Source organism: Lytechinus variegatus, chromosome 4, assembly GCF_018143015.1.
Source record: "Lytechinus variegatus isolate NC3 chromosome 4, Lvar_3.0, whole genome shotgun sequence".
NCBI classification, from domain to species: Eukaryota; Metazoa; Echinodermata; class Echinoidea; order Temnopleuroida; family Toxopneustidae; genus Lytechinus; species Lytechinus variegatus.
In genome coordinates, this window is record NC_054743.1 from 35615632 (window position 1) to 35638779 (window position 23148).

The 23148-nt window shown below is 35.6% G+C and overlaps 1 protein-coding gene across 5 annotated transcripts in view; it reads left to right on the forward strand.

The window, feature by feature from the left end:
- Window positions 1–23148, forward strand: part of LOC121413933 (ralBP1-associated Eps domain-containing protein 2-like) — a 56717-nt gene that overhangs the window by 26464 nt on the left and 7105 nt on the right. The window contains exons 11-15 of one of the 5 annotated variants that reach the window (XM_041606947.1): window positions 6360–6458; window positions 10075–10177; window positions 16878–16956; window positions 18905–18922; window positions 21687–22171. In XM_041606947.1, the coding sequence (XP_041462881.1) occupies window positions 6360–6458; window positions 10075–10177; window positions 16878–16956; window positions 18905–18922; window positions 21687–22171 (784 nt within the window). Of the gene's footprint in view, window positions 1–6359; window positions 6459–10074; window positions 10178–11806; window positions 11969–16877; window positions 16957–18904; window positions 18923–21686; window positions 22172–23148 lie in introns of all 5 variants that reach the window. The other 4 variants (XM_041606948.1, XM_041606949.1, XM_041606950.1 and 1 more) reach the window with 4 other exon arrangements.

The following is a 23148-nucleotide window of genomic DNA, read 5'->3' on the forward strand; positions in this document are numbered from 1 at the left end:
CAAACCATGATGAAAAATGTGTACAAGTGCATGTATTAGAACTAATAAACCCTGAAAACAACCATAATGGAGAATGAAAAGCTAAAACTACAAGGCAAACCCCGATTTTGTAAATAGGCGTCTTATAGACACCTCAATAGTACACATAAGTGTATGGGATGAAATTAAGATGGTGTTTCCGGTCACTTAATATTTCAATTTTTGAAGCACTAAATAATTATTTTCGAACACAATTTTTTCTGGGCTTCATTTTTGTAACATATCACAGACACAGGTGACAAGTGTGACCTTCTAGCTCAGATTTTTAAAAAGTCAAACCAATGTTAACCAATCACTGGAGCAAATTACACAGGAGCAAATGTCGTGCCACCATCGTGACAATATACTTTGCTACAAAAGTTAGTAAATAATAACTAATCCATGAACATGTATCAATTTGCTCAGAAAGTAGTTTATAATTTACAAGTATTTTCATACATGAATATATCACACTGTCGGCTTTGATGGCCATCTGTCTATTGCTCTCCTCTTCTCCTCTTTCTTGTGTATTGAGATTGCGTGTTTACTTTTCTGCTTTAAGTATTGAGTATATCTATACGCCCTGTCACCTACTGCCATATTGCACAATGAATGGATCCAAACAGAGATTCAATTTTAGAGGCAGCAGATAACTTGGGTCGTGTGGTCCAGTGGTTAGAGCATTGGACTCATAATTGCAAGGTTGTGAGTTCAAATCCCCACTCTTCCATTGTCTCCACTTTGATAAAAAGGCCCAAGAGTAATATCTGTCATCTATAAGGTCAGCCGCTATGACTACTGCTTAACCTAGACGTAAAATGTTTCCGAGGTAATTGGTTACATACCAGCTTGGCGTTTACCAGCAAAATGCTGTCCTGCCGAGTTCCTACGGGAGTTACCACAAACAGAAACTGAAAACTTTGCCTAGGATTCGAAATCTAAATCTGTGATTCAGCTGATAATTTCAATCATAATTACAAGTCTTTAGGCCAGACAGGATTGGCAAGAATTTTTAAAGCTGATCAGTTGGTCAGTTTTTCAACGAGTTAGCTATGATTTTGAGGTAGCGGTACCACCATACAGTTCAAAGTTCTTTAGGAAGGCATGGTCTCCATGTGTCACATACTCCCGCACTGGGCCACCTACATGGTCTGTCTGTTTAAAAATAGTTAAAGGACTAGTCCACCCAAACAAAAAGTTGATTTGAATGAAAAGAGTAAAATCCAACAAGCATAACACTGAGAATTTAATCAAGTTTGGATGTAAAATAAGAAAGTTACGACATTTTAAAGTTTTGCTTAATTTCACAAAACAGTTATATGCACATCCTGGTCGGTATGAAAAAAGAGGAAACTGATGATTTCATCCACTCACTTACTTTTTCTTTTGTATTTTATTATACATGTATCAAATATGAAATGATCTTATTTTCTCATGTGTCAAGTGAAACAACAATTAATTTCTCCCTGAACCTGTGGAATTAGCATTGTTTATATGGTTCAGTCAAGTAAGTCCTTATTGTCAAATCTGTGAAAAATGAAATATTGTATAATTCAAACAATAAAAACAAAGGAAATAGTGAGTGAGGGACATCATCAACTCTCTCATTTGCATGCCGCTAAGCTGTGCATATAATTCTTTCATGAAAAATAAGCGAAATTTTAAAATGCCATTTAAGTTTTTTATTTTACATCTGATTTTGATGAAATTTTCAGTGTTTTACTAGCTTGTTTTTTCTCTATTTATTCAAATCAACATTTTTCCAGGGTGGACTAGACCTTTAAAGGTATTGTTTAACTTTGTTAGCAGCCAATTTAAAAATTTATCAAATCAAGATGAAACATGTGTACAAGTGCATGCATTAGAACTAATAAACCCTGAAAACAACCATTATTGAGAATGAAAAGCTAAAACTACAAGGCAAACCCAGATTCTGTAAATAGGCGTCTTATATACGCCCTAATAGTACACTTAAGTGTATGGGATGAAATTAAGATGGTGTTTCCGGTCACTTTACATTTCAATTTTTGAAGCACTTAATAATTATTTTTGAACGCAATTTTTTCTGGGCTTCATTTTTGTAGCATATCACAGACACAGGTGACAAGTGTGCCCTTCTAGCTCAGATTTTTAAAAAGTCAAACCAATTTTAACCAATCACGTGGCAGTGTGCGACAGGGTCTTTCCTCTTCAGTTTCTGTTAATTATTGAATGGCCTGTTGGAGCATTAGAGCATGCAGAATGCATGAAAGTTTTTCCACAAGTGCATATTACTGATTTGGTGAAGGCTTCACTGGACACCATGGCCCGTATTCTGAAGTCAGGTTTAACTTAGACCATGGTCTAACTCTGTGCTAAAATTATGGGAAGCCATAAGTTTCAAAATTTTCATTAAGTTGTATGTTTCTTATGTTTACTGTGCTCTTTCCTGATTCATCGATGGTGAAGTTAATCATCTATTTATACTTCCTAGACAATTATGAATGATTTGAGAGCCAAATGAGCTGAAATATTATATCTCTACTGTTAGAGATTTATGTAACAACTGGCTATCCATACTTAAACCACAACTTTAAACCTGAGTTTAAGTTAAACCTGACTTCAGAATATGGGCCCATGTATTCTTTTGTTAGCATGTGCTTGTTCCTAGAAAGGGACCACCTAAACTCTGGGTTTCCTTAGATATATTCTTACTGTCTTTGGGAGAACCCATTCCAGGCATGGATCCACGGAGGTGGTATAGTAGGCTTACTCCTGAAAATGTCAAAATATAATGGCGCTCCTCGTAGAATGTCTTCATTATGTGCCCCATACGAGTCTGACTCTGGATCCGTGCAGACCTGCCTTCTATCATAGCCGTAACCCCACGTTTTCTGAGAAATTATAATAGAGGAGCATTTTTTTGCATGAGCTAGTGTTGGGACAGCCCTTTGTCTGAAAGTAGAGGTTCAGTGGTACATGCTAACTGCAGTCGTGAATATGAAATATTTCTCTGCACAAATATGTCGCTTGTACAGAAAGTTGATCAAGTGTCACTTAAAAAAAATCATCTTAACTATAAAATTGCGTATTGATTATTGAGTGGTTCAAGTCAATCCTGCCTTAACTGTTCACTCTTAGGTTCTATTCTGGTCTTGTTGAAATCAAGCTCTTAAATGCATTTTGGAGCGTATACTGAATGCTACAAGCACCTGCACTACACCCCTCTGGCGCCATCTTTGGTCAGTCACAGTGAATGTTTCCCTGCATTCTTGTTCTGACAGAAATTGAGGTTGTAGTTCTGTCTATGCATTTCCAAACACTTTTTCTGGCCCTCAATAAAGGAGAAGATAGCTCTCTATTATGGGCAGTTCCACTGTTATGGAGTGACATACAGAAGCAACTTTATTGCATTCAAACAAAATGTCACCCATATTTGAATAGTTATTTGCAAAGAAATGGTACCTGACAGTAGTTGATGAACCCCACTTTTCAAAATGAAAAATTCATTATTTTGATCCACTGTATTAATGAGATATGAATATTCATAATCATGGTTACGGAGTGACGCAAAATGGACATGCATATTTGAGGAGAAAACATATTGCTCAAACTGTGAATTTTGAATTGCTATCCTAATTTTGATTTATTGATTGGATTCTATGTTCTTCTAGCTTTAATATTCTGCATTATATTAAGAAATTAGTGAATTATTTTATTAATTATGACTTAAAACGTAAACCCATTCCCAGTTACGGAGTGACATGAGAAATATCCACTCATAAAATAACATAAAATGAACCTATATTTTAAAATTTTTGTTTGACATGATGTAAAATGATGACCTTCAAATTATCCAAAAGAAAATTTTACAAAACAAGCAATAGTTTTCTGTTAAATTGAATTAAGTAAAAAACAATATATGTAGTCCCATGTATAGAAATTTTTGTATGGTTCTGATTCTCCTATAAGGAGATGCATAAGAGAAAAAAATTGTGGCTTATTATGCTCCCCTTTTGTATTTATGAAATTCCATATAATTTTTGATAGAAAAAATTTGATCCAGATTTGAAATAGAGCCAATACAATTTTTTGGAAAATGTCCACTTTTGCTTGAAATTGCCCTTATGGTCCTAACCCTAATTTTTTTCTAAGAGATTATAACGGAGGAGTATTTTTAGCACGAGTAAATGTCGGGTCAGCCTTTGTCTGCAAGTGTAGGTTCTGGGGTACACGTCAGTGTAGTCCTCTTAAATTGATCAAAGCTCATCAAAGAATAATCAAAGCTTCTGACTACTTAGTATATGGACATGAATTTGCAAAGTGGGTCAGGGTGTTCTCACAACGAGTTTTAAAGTCTGACTTAAAAGTCATGCTAAAGAATTAACCCTAATACTCCGGGGGGGGGGGCATAATGGCCCCCCTCGACAATTTTCACGATATATCTGCTGCGCAAAATTTTTTGACCTTTGCCGCTCACTGACTCTTTGCTTTCAAGTCTCGCACAAAATTTTGAGCCCAAATTTGTGACGCCCGGGTACGCGGTTACGACGTTACACAACATTATGTAAGTGCATGTCAGACCCGAAATTTCTCATAAACGTGATTTCATGTACAAATTGTGTACCGTATTTAGCCACAATTCATAAATGTATCATTATTTCTACTTTTACTGATTAAAATTAATTGATTTTGCCTTGTTTATGATCAGAATTAAGTCTGGAACAAGTTCCATCGAAAAAACAATTAAAAACAAAAAGTAAAAAAAACAAAGAAATTCATAAAACACTAAAATACATAAGAAACTGATTTCCAAACCAAAGTTTTTTTAATCGCTATTGTTAAGAATGCTACAAAGAATATTTTTACCAAAAATTAGCATTCTAGGAGCTTTATTTAGTGAATTAGAGCAAAAAGTATGATTTATGCATAAATTAGCATTATCATTTGGGGGCCAAGATCATAGGGGGTGGGGGCTTTTTGCCCCCCCCCCCCGGAATGACAAGAATAAAGATAGCCGGGAGATTTAGGGTTAACATGCACATGACTTTTTGACTGATATGCAGGAAAGCACTTCCCATTAGCATGTTCTGTCCAATTAGATTTAATGTTTTACAACATGCAACTTGACATTTTTTTTATGTTTTAGGCAGGATTAAATTTTTGTGAGACACCTCCACCTCCCCCCCCCCTGCAATTGTCGATCTCTGACAAGTACTCTAATGCACTTCTTTCAATATTCTTGTACAGGAACAACCTAAGAAAACTCTTGTAAATTGTTCAGGGTTTTGATTTATGTGGGCAATCTTTATGATGATAATAATAATACTAATAGGCATTTACAAAGCTTTGCGCAATCTATCTAGAAATAATCTATCCTGAGGTGCATTGTTTATTATTATAATTACCCAGGCTTTAGCTCGAGCTGCCATACAGCGCTGGCTGCATTAAAGGAATTAATCCTGCCGGGGACCCATCCACCTCACCTGGGTCAAGTGCAGCACAATGTAGATAAATTTCTTGCTGAAGGAAATTACGCCATGGCTGGGATTCGAACACATGACCCTCTGTTTCAAAGTCAGAAGACTAATCCACCGGGCCACAAGGCTCCCCAAAACAATACATGACTTTAATTACAACAAGCACTCTGCAGAGTGCTTGAGCACAGGAGAAAACAATGCAATTTATTATTAGCACTCTTACAATGAGTGAAGAATTATCAAATCATTAAGTACATGTACATATATACAAGAAGGGGAGAATTGAATTCTGTGAATAGGAAGGACTAACTTCTAATTTTCTGGCATAGACATGAGACTGGAGAATACATGTATATTGGAGAATGTGCAGTATGGCCATTTCATATGATAATTATAGTGAACCTGTATATAAACACCACCCAAGCAAGACAAGTTCTACAAGTAATCTTTATGGGCATATTGTTCCTATGTATTTCCATGGGAGATATTATTCAGGGAAATCAGACTTATGGTCTTTTTAGATAGGTGATCCTACCAACTCTTACTCTTGGTAGTTGGTAGATGATGTAGGATTGACTGTATTTTGTTGCATGGGTATGCAAAGTTGAGGGACTCACAGTGCATGTGCAAGTGTTCTCAGAAAATTGGATGAATTCATGTGTATCAGTTTGAAATGTTCAGCATGTTATCAGATAACTTTTCTGTTATTTTGTGATTAAGTACTATGATAGTATCTTCTCATATTAAAGATATCATTCTTTCACTGTCTTGAAACTTTTGAAAACTACAATGTTATTTGACGTATTGTATAGAGAGAACTCAATTCATGAAGAGTTTTTTTTTTCAAACTCTTGCCCTTTTTGTATGTAATTAATTTTCCAGAATTGGGCGACATTCGTGGACTCGCCTTTCCCCGGGCCGCCGTCCCCCTCGTCCCAGCCTCCAGTCAGCTTTGATTTTGCCTCCATCTCACCTGACCCAGTAAGTCACATGACCCTGCTGATAGACATCACCTGACTATTATATCATGCATTATTGCTTCAGTCACATGCCTTTGAAGTTCATTTTTGTCACCTCTCACCCGACCCTGTAACTTTGCATATCAATCCCATAATCACATGACCTCATTAATTAAACTTTAACTTATTAAAGAGCACATCATGTCTTATTTCTTTTATAGTAACATGTCCTTGAAGTTCCTTTTGTCACCTTGACCTATAGTATTAGCCCTCCATATCAGTCTTACAGTGAATTAATTATAATTTTGCCATTATGCCATGTTATTATTAACCTGATTAATAGTACAATTATACAAAATGTCATGTTTTATTGCTTTAATCACATGACTTTGAAGTTCCTTGCTCACCCGACCTGGTAACTTTGTATGTCAGTCCAAAATTAATGTTACTTGTCATAGTACACCAAGGACCCCTCTTACAAATGACAATTTGTGACCAGGGCCCCGTCTTACAAAGACTTGTGATTGATCCAATCGATCGCGACTATGGACGGCCAGCAATGTCGCCATCTATTGTGCATGTTTGTTCAAAATATTTTCTAGCTACAGTGTATGATGTATATTCATGCATTCATCGTTGTCTTGAAAATTCACTGTGCTACTCTTTGTTTACAAAGGACATTGTGCACATTTCCTGTAGAAAAAATTATGACACTGATGGATTTCAATAGAGTTATGATTGATTGGATCAATTGTAGCTCTTTGTAAGACGGGCCCCACAGGTCTTGCCACCTGTTAATTTTCCTTTCCTTCATTCTTAGTCATCTTTGAGCCCATTGAAGAAAAAGTTTCAGTTAAAGTTGCAGTCAAGCACAGCTCTAAAAATCAAATTTTACCAATCAGAAGTGTGTATTAGTAATTATCATTTTTTTAAAACTTGTTTTTCAACATATGATCTTTCGGTGTGCCCTAGGTATGCACATGCATTATAAGCACCTGATATACTGATTTGCCCCTTCTTTGTCACATGACACTCACCTTGTCACCTGACAATATCTTCAGTCACCTGACTGTAACCTGTTATTCCTTTGTCACATAATACTCACCTTGTCACCTGATTTTTTCTCTGTCCCCTATCAAACTAGTATGTAACCTCTCATAGTACCCCTACTTTATCACATAATACTTTGCCACACGATCCTGTTATGTACCTTATGATTCTCAATTTTTTTTTGTTGTATCCATTTCTTGTCACCTGACACTCACCCTATCACCTGACCCAGTAGGTTTATATTTCTCCCATTGTCACATGACGTTCTCAGTTTGCCACCTTGCTCATTATTGCAGTTACATTTTGTTCTGTCATGCTAACATTAGGTGATTTCAAGTTCAGCGTTGGTGTTGAGTGTGAGAATATGGCTGCCTGACCTATCACCAACACTGAATATGGCTTTACAAAATTATATCAATAATACTTTGTATACAGTTGATCCTAACCATGTTGTCTGATAAATAAACACTTTTTTTGCTATGTCTCATGATCCTTTACATTTGCTTGAGCATATCACCTGATTTTCTTGAAGTCATGTGATCTTATTTATACCACCTGACCAGTTTATAATCTCCTTACATAGTCCTTTACAGTTGTGAGATAATGTAACATGATCTTGAAATCTTGTAACTCCTATCTTCTCACCTGTCCAGTTTATAGTCTTCTTACAGAGACCTGTACACTTGTTAGGTAATGTCACATGATCTTCCTGAAGTCACGTGACTCTATATCCATCACCTGACCCTTTACATTTGTTGGATTGTGGCACTATCTTCCTCACCTGACCAGTTGATAGTCTTATCACACACTTGTAGTCAGTGTATTATCGCCATATGTTCTTAGACATCATGTCAGGTGTTATGTTCCAATGTCACATGACCTTCATCTCTGGCAGTGATTCATTCATCATATGAAAACATGCCAAGTTTCATTCAAAGTATGAGACTTCAGCACGGGAAGGGGTGTTCTTGCTCATACCCCATACACATAAAACCGAAATCTTATTTCTTCATCAAAGCCTATCCACATGCCTCATTCCAGTTCCCTACCTTAAAACCTCACATCATGCTAGCCTTAAAACTTTGTATCTCTGCATGTGAACAGTATAGGTTGTTGTTTTCCCTTTCTCAACATATATTTGTCTTTTGGGATTTTATATCTATAGACCATGATATAAGAAATTCAATAAAATGCATTTCTTGTTGTTAGTAATATCAACATGCAATCCATAATGAGAAATTGTGTTGGTGTATTGAAACATTTACAGAAGTATTTTTAGTATTAAAAATGGTAAAATAGAGGAATTATTTAATTCTATCGCATCCGTTAAGACCTAGCTCAAAAGTAAGAAATACCACAGAGGTGATGATACAGTCACATAAATTGCGGTAATATTGCTTAGAAATGTTTATTAAAAAGTAGAGAGAGAGAGAAAAGCCTTGAATTACGATCCTTCATTTGCTATCACTTTAATTAATGGTCATTAGTTTTGTCACTTTGCTTTCATATTAAATTGTAAATCAATTATTTAGAACATAACATGACATGACATGACATAGCGTGACATAAGGTAACAACATAACGAAACATAACATAATGGAACATTACATGACATAACAGAACATAACATAATGTAACATGACATGACGGAAAATCATATATTATAACGTAATGTAACACAACGTAACATAACATAGCATAACCTAACATAGCATAAGATATCATTTACATGTATAACCTAACAACAATAATACCTTTAACATAACAACATAAACGTAGCAACATTACAATATTACATAACATTACATAACATAACAAGACCACGTTCATTGCAGCATTTCTGCTATTTCCATTGTACATCTACACCCATCCTATTTCCTATGAAGCAACTACAATTTTCTGTTAGCTGTCAAGAAACATTGGCCCAAAATCCACAAAGGTGGCTTGGAATCTGTAAATCAATAGAAATCATGGTTCATACAGATTTCATACATTGATTATGTTTAATTTGATGCATTTATTGAGGAAGCGTTCAGTAATGAATGTGTGCTTTTATCACTGGGTGCTAAGTTGCCACTTGTCTTTCAGGAGACTGCATATAAAGTGAGACAGCTGTTTAAATGTATTTTTTAAAGCAAAGATAAACAATTAATGATCCATTTAGTTCATACAATCAATTGCAAGTAATCATTGATGTAATCAGTTACTAAGCTTAGGGCTATTGCACCCTCGGTTGGGGCTGTAAAATAAGGCAATGTTAAAAAAAAATTGTGACTGTGGCAATTAATTCTGAACAATCAATTGCAAATTCAACATAAAGCTTTAATAGCAATTAATCGTTGGTCTGAATTTTATGATGGGTCATTTACAATAAAACGGTCAATCATAGAGATCAACCTAAGAATAATCGCTACAAAGCTTTCTGTCACAGAGCCCTTATCTGCTTTCTACTACAGAGAAATTGAATTGATTTTCTGTAGGGGAAATTGTCACTCGTTTGCACTTTTGCGATTGAAATTTTTCAATTGATAATTTTTTTTACAATCTCCAAACTATAACATGGCCCTTATGCTTATCATTCTGTGTAGGATGCAAAGATCTTTCAGCCAATCGCGTTACATCTTTCACCCGACGGCAAACCAGTGCAGCCGGATCCCGATAACCCGGAGACAAGACCAAGAACGTTGTCAGGTAGAGTATGCTATAAGCAAAGGCTGTCAAAAATTTGCCCTCAGCCAATCAGATGAAGGCATTTCAGTAGCTTATAACAGCTGTCTCACCTTAAGAATGTACAGGCCCCGCTCCTGCGACCGCGATGATCTGACCCGTGAGCTTGTAGTGATATATCCTCCTCTTGACTCACACTGGAACAAAACGTTGCGATCAGTCTGGACCTGTGAAAACATTGCGGTCTTTTGGCCATGAGTACACTTGCACAAGCTTTGCAAAATGGCAATGCACGAAATTTAAACAGAACGTCTCAGAGTTTTGGATCATCGGATTCACATTCGCATCATCGCGAGTGAATTACTTGCGATATTAGAAAAAACGCAAGGTGGCTCGCGATGTTTCATGCAGTCTTCATCGCAGAGATTTGTACAGTTTTCTGTTCTCATTCAGAAAAAAATGCACAAATCATCGCGATGATTTACTGCCAGTGTGAATATCCCCTATGATGGCTCCTCTCTGTGTCGTCAGGCTGTGGCATTCATTCTTGTGATATCATCTCTTCTGCTATTTGGCTTAATAGCGGTCATGGATCCTGATGAGTGTTTCATAAAGCTGTTCGTAAGTTAAGAGCGACTTAAAGAACGACTGGCGATCCTTGTGGTAAATGGTATTGACAATTAAATGTTCGTTGGTGATTATTTAGAGTGTAAGAAAGGTTCAACAGTTGTTCTTAAAGCCGCTCTTAACTTACAAACAGCTTTATGAAACACCCACCAGGATTTTGAACTTGAGGGGGCTTAAGGAGCAGCAAAAAATAAAAAAGAGGTGCCGTTGGTGACTATTTTCTTGGATTTAGCTATATTTAGGCTACATCATAACAATAGCATTTATGAGGCACCGATTATCTGGTTGCCTATTCAATGGCGCACGATATATTCTATATAAGCACATGTAAGTCTTATGTTGTTGCAGCAAGTAACAACATTTTTAGTATTGAAAATTAGATGTTATAGTCACCATGTCATTATAGATCTAGATGTGGTTCATTAATGTAAACCTAACTCTGTGAAATCATCTATCACCTAAAAATGATCTATGTCTGTTTTCAACATGTTTTTCTATTTTGAATTAGGTGTTAAGTGTGTGTGTGTCTTTCTGGTGTCTGAAAGGTTTGGTGAAGTACATGTATATTAAAACTAACAATGTAATGCAAATATCATTTCATTTTGTGATATGTTAGTACATGTGGGTTTCTGATGTCCAAATGATTTTTTTTTCTAATACATGTACTTTGTGTAGGTGTTAATATTTGTGTGTTTCTGGTGTTAATACAACTTCTGAAGGTTTCCATGGCAAAGAGGAATAGTGTAGTAGCTTTCATGGTATACCATGGATCTTTCTTGGGCAAGTGTTGGTCCTGAAAAGGACCACCCAATCTCGACGTTTCGAAAAAAGTGTGTTCTTGTCGTCCGTGTTCTCCTGAGGACACTTGTCGAAACGTCAAGATTGGATGGTCCTTTTCAGGACCAGCACTTGCCCAAGAAAGATACATGGTGTACCGTGAAACCTACTACACTGTTACAAGATATGTTACATTTTCTTATGTACTTCACACGAAGAGTTACATATCCCTGAATTCAATCCCTTTAGATCCTGTCCACCAGGAAGAGATGGAACAGAGCAAGATAGTGGTCCCCTCCCCCATAAAGCCCCGCGCCATGACGATCACAAGTAGTAACAGCACAGACCACACCCCCGCCAAGATAGCCCCGCCTCCCGAGTGGGGCAAGGCCCGCCCCAAGTTTGGTTCAGGTACCTCTCCCCTGTCACATGACATGATAATGAAAACAAGATGATGCAATGAATATAATCTGTCACTGTTCATGGCTATATGTCACTGTAAAATGCATGGAAAATGTGTCTGGTTCTAGGCATATACTTGGTTTGAAAGCTCTTTATACATTTGGTCCCATGTTTCTATTGGGAAGTTGCAAGAAACTTACGTTCAATACCCAATCAAACATACATGTAATTAGAAAATCAAGTGCAATAGTTTTGAGTAAATGCAAATTTAATTTACATTCAATTCATTGATTTTGAGACTTGATTTACAATGGAATGTAAGTTTCTTGTAATACTCCATAAATTAAAATTATGTAGTAATGATAATGATAATAACAAAAATGAAATTACAGTAATGGTAATAATGATAGTTAAAATATTAATGAAAATAATGTTAACAAAAATGATAAAGTAAGGATAATAATGATAATATTGATGATGATGATAATGATAGTTATAATAATACTGATTACTTTAGACATCAAACATTAGGAATTATTATAATGATGATAATAGTACTGCTAATGATAATCATAGTGAACCATGATATGTCTCTCATTACACTAAAGATAAAATAAAATTTGCTTTATTTTTTATTCTTTACAAAAACTTAGACAGGTTTTAACAATAAAAAGTAACTAGAGGTAATAGTAAGTACAAAGTATGTGTATGAAGTCAAGAGTTCTGCAACTGCTTTTCACAATTTTATTCAGGTTCTTATATTAAAACACGTTAGGGAGAAAAATTCATCCCTTCTTTTTACTGTTATAAAGGGCTTTCAAATCAAGTATCGTGATCTAGCTCCCCACGCTGAATGCTTATTACACCAACATCAATCAGTGAAGCTTCTACTGCTGATACCCTCGCCATATTCCCCCATTTCAAATCCTTCCCGTACACGCAATCATGCCAAAAAACAAGCTGCTAAGATAAGACACCTACCAAGTCATGTGATAAAGAATCTCACCCATCACACCCCACCCCAAGCCAGTCCACCTACCCCACCCCACCCCAGCTCTCTCCACTTCATCTGCCATTCAAGCTGTAATTGTAGGGACAATTCCCCTGGGGTGATAACTTCCTAATGATTGGCAGGTTGCCCTTAAAATGGTTGCGACCCTGCATTACACCTTCACGTCATCTAGTGGTCCTGACTCTCGCCTTTCAAACAGGGGGTCATGGGTTCGAAGCCTAGCCATGGTGTGTTTACATCCAGCAAGAAATTTATCCACACTGTGCTGCACTCGACCCAGGTGAGGTGCATGGGCTACCGGGAATGATTAATTCCTTGCTTGCACCGTTCGCCGGTGATGGTAGCTCGAGCTAAAGCCTGGGTTATGGTAGCAGTGCTTTGTGTCCTCAGGCAAAAAGCACTTTATAAATCCAGCTATTATTATTGTTTATTAGCAACCATCTGCACAGAAGGACTACCTGCCCGCAAAGACCAGATTTTGTTTGTTCCCCAGGGCGATGGGAGGGGGGGAGGAGAAGGGGGTGATTTGCTCTACAGAATTTATCATGCAGAAATTGTATCAAGCGAAGTTGTCCTCTCTTGGGAGTTGCCCTGCGACTACATACACATTAATAAATACATGTATGTACATGAATATTCACAAGATTCGCAAATTATGAAAATCATTATTGGAAAATATTATTTCATTCATCTACGTTACATGTTAAGAAATATGTACATGAATATTCACAAGATTCACAAATCATGAAATTATTATTGGAAAATATTATTTCATTCATCCATCAAACACAAGTTGATTTCATTGGAGACCACACATTTTCTTTCAGACCCCAGCCTTAATCCAAAGTACATAGGGGAGACCGGGGTTCGTTGGAACATGGGGTAAGTTGAAACATTGTAATTTCTTTAATGCCTGTAAAATAAATTCATGCAATACTGCCCTCAATTTAATGCAATAATAATTCAACACTGTTGTATTATTAATAACAATAAATTGAGGGCAGTATTGCATGAATTTATTTTACAGGCATTAAAGAAAATTACAATGTTTCAACTCACCCCATGTTCCAACGAACCCCGGTCTCCCCTATATTTCACATTTGGGTCATCCAAGTAGATCATTAAAGGAGCAATATATTTAAAAATAATAACACACTTTGAACAGGAAAACTACATCTTAATGGTCCCCTGTTTGGATTGTGGAATGGGTTTTGTGTCAAAGTACCATTGTCAGTTTGTATTTAAAGGGATGGTCCAGGCTGGAGATATTTATATCTCAATAATTAGAGTAAAATTCACAAAGCAAAGTGCTGAAATTCGATCAAAATTGGATAACAAATAACGAAGGTATTGAATTTTAAAGATTTGCTTTATTCCGACAAAACAGTTCTTGGCATGTCTTTATGAATATTCATTAGATGGGCTGATGATGTCATATTCTTACTTGTTCTTTTGTATTTTACTATATGAAATTAGGTTTATTCAAAATCTTGTACCAAGAACTAAAACAATTGGATTGACCACTGATTGAGTGTTTTTGAATACTGCTGCAAATTATTTCTTCATAATTGAGACACGTCATTTACACATGTATAAAAAAAAAAACCATTTATGATTTCATATAACATGAAAAAAAGGAAAGGAGGGATGTGACATCATCAGCCCACCTAATGAATATTCATGAGGATGTGCATATAACTGTTTTCACGAAATATTGATAAACTTTAAAATTCAATTACTTCGTCATTTGTTATCCGATTTTGATGAAATTTTCAGCATTTTGCTTTGTGAATTTTACTCAATTTCTTGAAACATAAATATTTTCAGCCCTGACCATCCCTTTAAAAGAGCAAACAGTGCATTGTATTTAACAAATTTGTGCATAAATGTATATAATCCTGTATATCACCTTCACCTTTTCCTTGTAGTACCTTCCGCATGCAAGTAGTATTGTATCCTTCACCCCCTCATTCTGTTGTGTGTATGTGTACCCTACCGATATCACAAGGGCTCGTTCAGGAATCCATATGAATTCACCACGTCTTTATTATTATAATTATAAGTATCATGATTATTTTGTCTTGCAGATTACGGTCATATATTATTGAATAAACAAATGAAAATGGACTAAATTTCACAATCACACAAAAATGCTGAGACACTGCTTGCACAATAGAGCTGCAAAGAATTATGACACGAAACAATTATTGAACTAAATTATATGATTTACAAAAGTTTGTGTCATTTTCCTTTAACAGAGAATTCAGTAGTGCAAAGTTCCATATGGCACAGTTCCCCTATGTACAAAGATTTAAGAAATGTGACTGCTTTCTTGTCTGAACAACCATCACAAACATCTCGACCCAGACACACGTGATTCATAATGCGTTCACACACCCCGTTAATACCCTGCTTTTGGCTGTTATATGTAAATGTTATTTATTGTGTAAATGTACATTTATGTAATGTGAAAATGTGTTATATGAATAATTGTTCATGGAAATTGAATGGAAAAGGTAACAACTTTGAGTATATTTTAATACAAGGATCTTGAAAACAAGCGAAAACAACAAAAGTATTAATGTTATTCGTTACCATTCTTATGTTTACCAAAAATATACTTGGTACACGTACATGTACATTAAGATGTGAAGTTGCTTTTCATTTGAAATTTTTTCACAAACTGAAATATTTTGAAGATGAATTGAAACTTAAGTTTCAACGAAAAACTTGTGAAATGATACCAAAGTCTGCTAGCCATACTTGGAACACAAGATTAAGATTGATTTTCTTCTTTACATACATGTATGCTTTGGCAAGTTTTCTGCACGGGAGATGCCACTTTGTCAGTTGTCCTCCAGGGAAACTTGCCCTCCAGGAAGCCTTTTTCCAAGAGGACTAATAACTCTCTGGATACGGCAAGTTTTTTCACCGGAAAAGCCATTTGGGTCAGGTGTCGTTTGGGGACTCTTGCTCTCCATAAAGCCTTCAGCTCTAAGAGAGATGTGTTCTGGGAAAATTTTGATGTCATGTCTGAGTTGGTTCTCCTGCTATGAGAACAGTGCCCAGAACAGAAGTGCACCAAGTGTACCGCTCAAATCTCTGGGAGTATCAGCAGTGTTTGGCTTAGTGCATCCCTACCAGAAAAGTGGCTATATCTTCCATTGCACTTGTAATGTGAGGTTCAAGGAATGTTTTCTAGTAAGAGAATTTTGACTAGCGTTGCACCATTGGAAGATTCCAACAGGAATGGAATGTGTTATCCCTGTCTCTAGGAATGATTCCTGTAGCAACCTACATGTATTTGGAGATCTCTGCGGCAGTTCTCGTTGTTGACCAATATGACAAACGACCTATCTCGAGCAGCTATTTCACAGACACAAAATGTTCCAACATTGTGCTAAGAACTGGAAGTGTATTCCTGTATGTGGAAAAAGTGGTTGTCATACCATGCAACCTGGGAAGGAGACTAAGTTTGGATTTTATGAATTGAGAATGATACCATGTCGGGATTACATGATGGCCTCTGGAATATAGAGAACTAGTGAGGATTAGATGACTTTGGAATTCTATACAAGTCGGGAATTAATGTATGACCCTAGAATTTAACCAAATCGTGGTATTGTGATCTGAGATTTGATGGCTCAGGAATTAGGCTTAATCAGCATAAGATGCTCCAGGAATTAGACCAAATTGTATAAGACCAAATAGCTGTAACCACTGACTGATAGTAATAAGCATTTCTTTCTCCTTTCTATTTATTACTGTATCTGCATTTCTTTCTTTCAAACAATAGTGATACCATATACCATAATGCACTGCCTTTGCTTATCTTCAATTCATAACCCTTCTCATGACCCTAGTTTAACTTTGCATCTCATCTTTTTTGTTTTTTTAACTTCTTAGCCGCCCCTCCCTGCCAGACTGGGGAGGGGTCGATCGAGCAGGTTGCACCCTACCCTCGTGTCCCTAGAAATCGGTCAAGGTAATAGATTGTGTTGACTTCATAGAAATTTTAATAGCCCGTCAAACACTTTACTAACATAGCTCCAAGCCTCATTTCATCGTCATTGAGAAGTAGTTATCCAATGCACAAATTTTATTGTAATGCATGACACATATTAGGGTGGGGGGTCGGGTGTCCGGACACTATGTTTTTGTTGCCTTCTTTTTTGTCTTTGGATTACACTAAAAATGTGAATTCAATGGAAGTAATCATCTTATATTTTGTTCTCTATAATATTTCCTAACATTTTGTACTAAAAATTGATGAAACTTGGCTTGTAAATTTTTCCAAATGACTTTCTAAAATTGATCGTCCGGACACACAACAACTGGGTATACCGCATCAAGAACAGTTTAAAACAGTTATAGTTTTGTTGCTCTGAAAAATTGAATAAGCTGTAAATTTAGATTCAAACCAAAACAAGGATTTAAATACCAAGAACTTAACACATTTTTTTTTGTATTCACAAACCTTATTAATTATTTCAGAAATTTTGCTGTCAAATTGAGTTTGAAAAGAAGATTAAGAGACAGAGAAAAAAAATCATGCAGTTTAATGTTTAAACTTTGTAATGTTGGCATGGAGAACTGAACAGTAAACGAATGCAGTTTTACTTGAAATCAAGATTGATGTTCTTTTAATTCAGTAAACCATTTTATTAGCGAATCTAGAGTAATGCACTTTATCCCCCCCTGTGTTTTTATTAAGAACAAATGCATCTACATTGTATGCTACAGACATTACAGTATACATGTATTAAAGTCAGGATGCAAATTCTGTGCTTACTAGTTGCTTAATAGAAAGTAAATGTGCTTCGTGTATTCCTTTTTGACTGGGAAACCCGTTGAGAGATGACATAACAAGTGCATGCGATATTATCTTCAGCTAGTCATTTAAGAATTTGAATTACACATTTCGAAAATATTTTGAATGTAATCTATATTGCTTGGATGAATATAATCTTGAGATGAAATGAGGCTTCCTAAAGCTTACTGTTGATTAGAAGTCCAGTTATACTTTAAAAAATAGCAAACAAACAAAATAAGATCAGAATAAATCTTATTCCTATTCTGGAACATTTATTCTTGAATCTTTCTTTTGACCAATCAAAATAAAGATAGAATTTGTTTCCATATTCCTAATTTTTTAACAATCCAAACAAAAACTATATTAGCTGTCATAAATTTCTTAATGACCAATCAAAATGAGATAACATTAGTTTTTAAACTCTTCTTTTAGACCAATCAAAACAAGGTTTACATTTACATGTAAGCTGTTAAATCGTTCTGACCAATCAAAAGAAGGGTTAGATTAATAGCTGTCTGGTGTTTGAATTGGAAATCATTGTATGATCAACTGATTGAAAAGTTTAAGCTGGACATGACTTCAATTGTAGGTTTTAACCACAGAGCTAATGCCGAGTTTTGTGTGCGTTACTGAGTTGGTACTAAAAGTTGGGGGTTTAAAGGGGTTTTCTTTTCAATTTTGTGAAGGAGGGATTTCCTTTTGTTTGAAATTTTCAAGTTAAGGTTACTTGTCGTTTTCCTCTAGATTTCACTGCTTTATTTACTTTTTTTTTATAGTAAGTTAACATGAAATAATTGTTGCCTCTTAGTTTGGAAACATGGGTTATATTTATCAACCAATATTCAAGGACTGATTCATCTTTATACTTCAACCTGTTCAGAAGTTTAAGAATTCTCTACACTTATCTCCTGTCTTCTGTTTTATTTGAATGATTTGCATTTATTTTATTTTTTTACAAAAACATGCTGTACTATAATTCATGTTTGAAGACTTTTAATTTTTGTTTGATTTGTTTGCAGTTGTTTGTTATATTTTTTTAAATTGATCATGGTGTTCAATTTTGCAATTTTTCTTTTCTAATCTGATATTTTGCATCACTATTTTTATTTCACTTTTCTAGTGAATTGGAGGAAAATAGGTATGCTGTCTTTTTTTCTTCTCTTTTGAGCACTCTCACCTGTCAAACTTTCACCTATATTTTCAGCATGCCAATCTAATTTTTTGTTTCTTTGTTCTAATGAATTGCAGAATATACTTTTTTTTTCAACACACTTTTTAACACATGTGCTGTGCTAATATTATACCAAAATGTGATTTATTAGATTTAGGGAGGTATTAGGGCTTCAACGGTTGGTATTATTCTCAATTATCAAATGGTCTATGTTTGGGTTTCTATGAAATTGGGGTCCGTTTTGCTTTTATGGAAATTTCCATGTTAACATGGCTCAACATCCGATCAAAGTTAAGGTTTCTGTGGAATCATGACTTGTTAATTGAAAAAAATAGCACAACTGCAACAGTTTAATGAAATAGTGCCCTTTTCTTTTTTTTTCATTGGGAGGGGGACTTACATGTACTGGGGCCCATTGCAGAAAGAGTTGCAATCAATTGCAACTCTAAAAATCCTGCGTAACTTGATTTTCAACCAATCAACAGCGCGCATTTGGGACTTGCGATTGATTTTTATTAACTTGTGTTTAAACGCAACTCTTTCTGCAACAGGCTCCTGATGATAATTCTTTTGATTTTGATTTCAGTTAATTTATCATTTCTCACAATATCCAGAATACAGGTGCATTACACATTTAAAAGACGGTTTGCATGATTATGAACTTATGATGAAATAGGCCAATTAACCCAAAGGTTATTGTAGTAGGAGGAAGAAAACATCTAAATTATAAAATGTTACAGCGTCAGTTTTGAATTAAGCTTATTTTTTATTTCTAACAAACCTCCAGAATACAAATGAATTAAAGAAATTAAAAGACAACATGTATTAATATTAAATGTTGGATGAAATAGCCCCTTGTTCCTTCCCAATTTTATTTTCTTAGTATGGGGGGGAGAAGATCTGTGTTCGATTAATCAATTAGTGTCAAACTGTTTCAATTTCACATTATTTAACATTTCTCACAACATCAAACATAGATTAATTACACCTACAGGTGTATGAGTATTCATTAAACCTCAATTAACTGGGGAATGGTCAAATTGACTCCTCCCCCCTTCAACAATTTTTTTTACAGCACTGCTTGCAGACGTTTTACTTTTAAGTCTGCGCTTCTTTAAGACCTAATTTGCAATTACCAGATATGCAGTCACTAAATTACACGTCAGGCTCAAATATGCTTAAATACTTGATTTTGTGTACAAAGTTAATGCAAATTGTGTTTCAATTAAATTTAATTCAGTTCAACTCAATTTTTTATTTCTCCACTTTAGATTTCTATATTTACAATTATTTCAGTTTAGATAGTAACATATAATCACATTTGAAGTATTTACAAAAAAATGAACATAATCTTACAGTATACACTTATCAAAATGATAAATAATTTGAAAGGGAGGGAGGGCCAACTGAAAAGCAGAGCTTCTATAATTTAAGCCCCCTGAAAATGTAATTACGTGTATGTATGTTTTTTGGCATTTTTTTCATAGATATTTGGTAGACATGTAACAGTTAATATTTTCAGCAAAATTAGCAGTCTACTAGCTTTAAAAAGTGAGTTAAATGTAAAAGAAGTAATTTCACCCAATTATTGGCATTGTCACTTGAAATTCAATAAATTCATTTTTTTGAAAATTAACTATATAGTTCACATTTGGTCCTTTGCCTGTGCAAATTTTTCGCAGCGATCAGCAGGCGAGATCAGAAGAGGGGGGGGGGTCAAATGAAAATTCTGGCAGCAATTAAATTTCTGATATTGAAATAACATTAAAAAAACATTATGTCTGAGTGTGAAGATTCAAGTACTTGAAAACTTTTCCCGAATAATTCAATGTTTTACCAAATTAAATTCAAATGCCAAGTTCAGGTTTTCACCTTCTATTGTTGTAATATGACAACCTTGTCAGCATATTATTTGCTGATAGTGCTAATAAAGCTTACAAATGTAGATTTTTTAAAATCAATATCGAAAAACTTGACTTACTTTAATAATATATTTTAATAAATGCACACCCTCACACACATGCACACATAATTACCAACACACTTCATTTCACCAATGAGTTGCAGTTGGGTTTTTTTAATTATTATTTTGCATGATAATTCATACATGTACATTATTAGGTGGCTCTTCATAAGACTTCACTTTTTTTATTCTGGCATAATTAAGACATTTATTGGAATGAATCTTCCATCTGTAACAACTTACATGTGCATTTGATCAAAGTCTTATTTGGTCTCACTTTCATTTAAAATAAAGAGTGGAATGCCCTAGATTTTGACAATTTGAATAGAAATATTTGACAATTATAAGCCTGTTTCCTTTTTTGTGAACACTCTGTGTATCAAATCTAATACAAGGAGCCTATGAATAGGAGGATTGAATCTGAGTCCCCGAAAATGGCAACATATTGACAACTTTGAAAATTTAAAATAAACATATTTTCAATCAATGTTGACGATTGATTCAATATTTCACAATGATATTGTCTGTATGCATTGTTTTTTAGAATTCTCTTTCAAAGCATTGGGGGCATGAAGAAATGTAATATTCAATACTATCCAGTTTTATAGTATAGAATTTTTTCATTCAATCTCATGAATAGGCCTGTAAATGAGAAAAACATTTTGCATAGTTACTTTTCCAGTCTTGTTGATGGGAGGGGGTGGGTTATTTGCATAGATTCTTTTGTCACTCTTTTGGCTCCATCGGGGCACCTTGCATTATATCTAGGTCTCACACAGGTGCAACTATAAGTATGCACACCCCAGGGCGACTGCCCCTGTATAGACAAGGAGCGGTGACTGCAGAGACTGGAGGAGAGTCGCCCCGAGGCCACGCCCCTCCCCGCCCTCAACCTCAGAACGCGACTAAGGCCCATCATCATGGGTCAAAGGTCGATCAGGCTCTGCTTCCTCCTTCCAGCGGCAAGACCAAGAGGAAAGTGCCCCACCCGACGAAGACAATGACTCGAGATGCGGATCAACGGCGGTCAAGAGAGGGCAACGTTGATTCAAGCAGTGCCCTGGCGTACGCAGGTACCACCCTGCCTCGGCCGCGGCTGAGCAAGTCTCTGAACTCGGCCATGTTGAAAGGAGCCTTGCCTCCACCAGAGCCTACAGAGGGAGGGGCGGCTGCCCCGCCCCTACCCCCTCGGAAGCATCAACGTAATCATTCTCGTTCAAGCTCGCTCGATCTTAATCTTGTGTTCCAGGATGGTAAGACTGGTTGCTGTGAAAAAGAAATTTCTTCTGGGTTTTCTTTCCTTTTTGTCTGTCATGGGTAAAGTTGCTTAGTGAAAAATATATAAAGAAATTCATTTAAATAATTTTTCAAACATCACAGGGAGACAGGCAAATAGATGAAGTAATTCTCTTCCAATAGAGACTTTGCTCCAAGAGATGTACAATTCGATAGAAAGCAATTACATGTACATGTATTACTGAATTTACATGTACATGTAGCTTGTGCTAACTGACCTTTTTAGTATGATTTGAATGTATCAACTTTTCTCGATTTTGAAAAAAAAAATGAAGCAGCATTGATGTATGGAAGGTTACGATTTGCTCTGTTTGGATGGTTTACCATGAATGTGTGCTATTCCTTGGCACGATTCAGATTGTACAGACCTAATTGTACACAAAGTATTTCAGGAAAATTTGTTTTATTTCTGTACTGGAATGGGAGAGTGGGGCATTTCCCCTCTGTCCAATTCAAATTACATGTACATTGTGCAGTGGTGCTCAAAAGTTAACGAACCCCTCCAGAAAATGACCATGATTTAAAGCGTTAAAGCTCTGCCATGTTTGAGACATTTAATTGGGAATTCAGGTGAAAGAAAAGTAATAATGAAAAATGATTATATAGGATTTGTATAGGACACGTATCCAACTTGCTAGGTGCTCAAGGCCCTCCAGTATTATCCCGGTTTAGCTAGTCTCCCGATTCCAGTGCGCACAGCTTTTAGTACATTCAATAAAATTTGTTTCTCTTAGATCGCCGAACATTGTACATGTATAAATGTTTTCTACATTCAACAGTTTGCATGAAGGAGTGTTTTTTGTGGGGTTCGCTAACTTTTGAGAACTACTGTATATTCATGCAATAGCTGTTCACTGTGGCTGTCCTGTAACGTCCCAGTGGCCAAGTTTATAAAGATTTAAACAATGGTTAATTTGTTATTATTGTAACTATC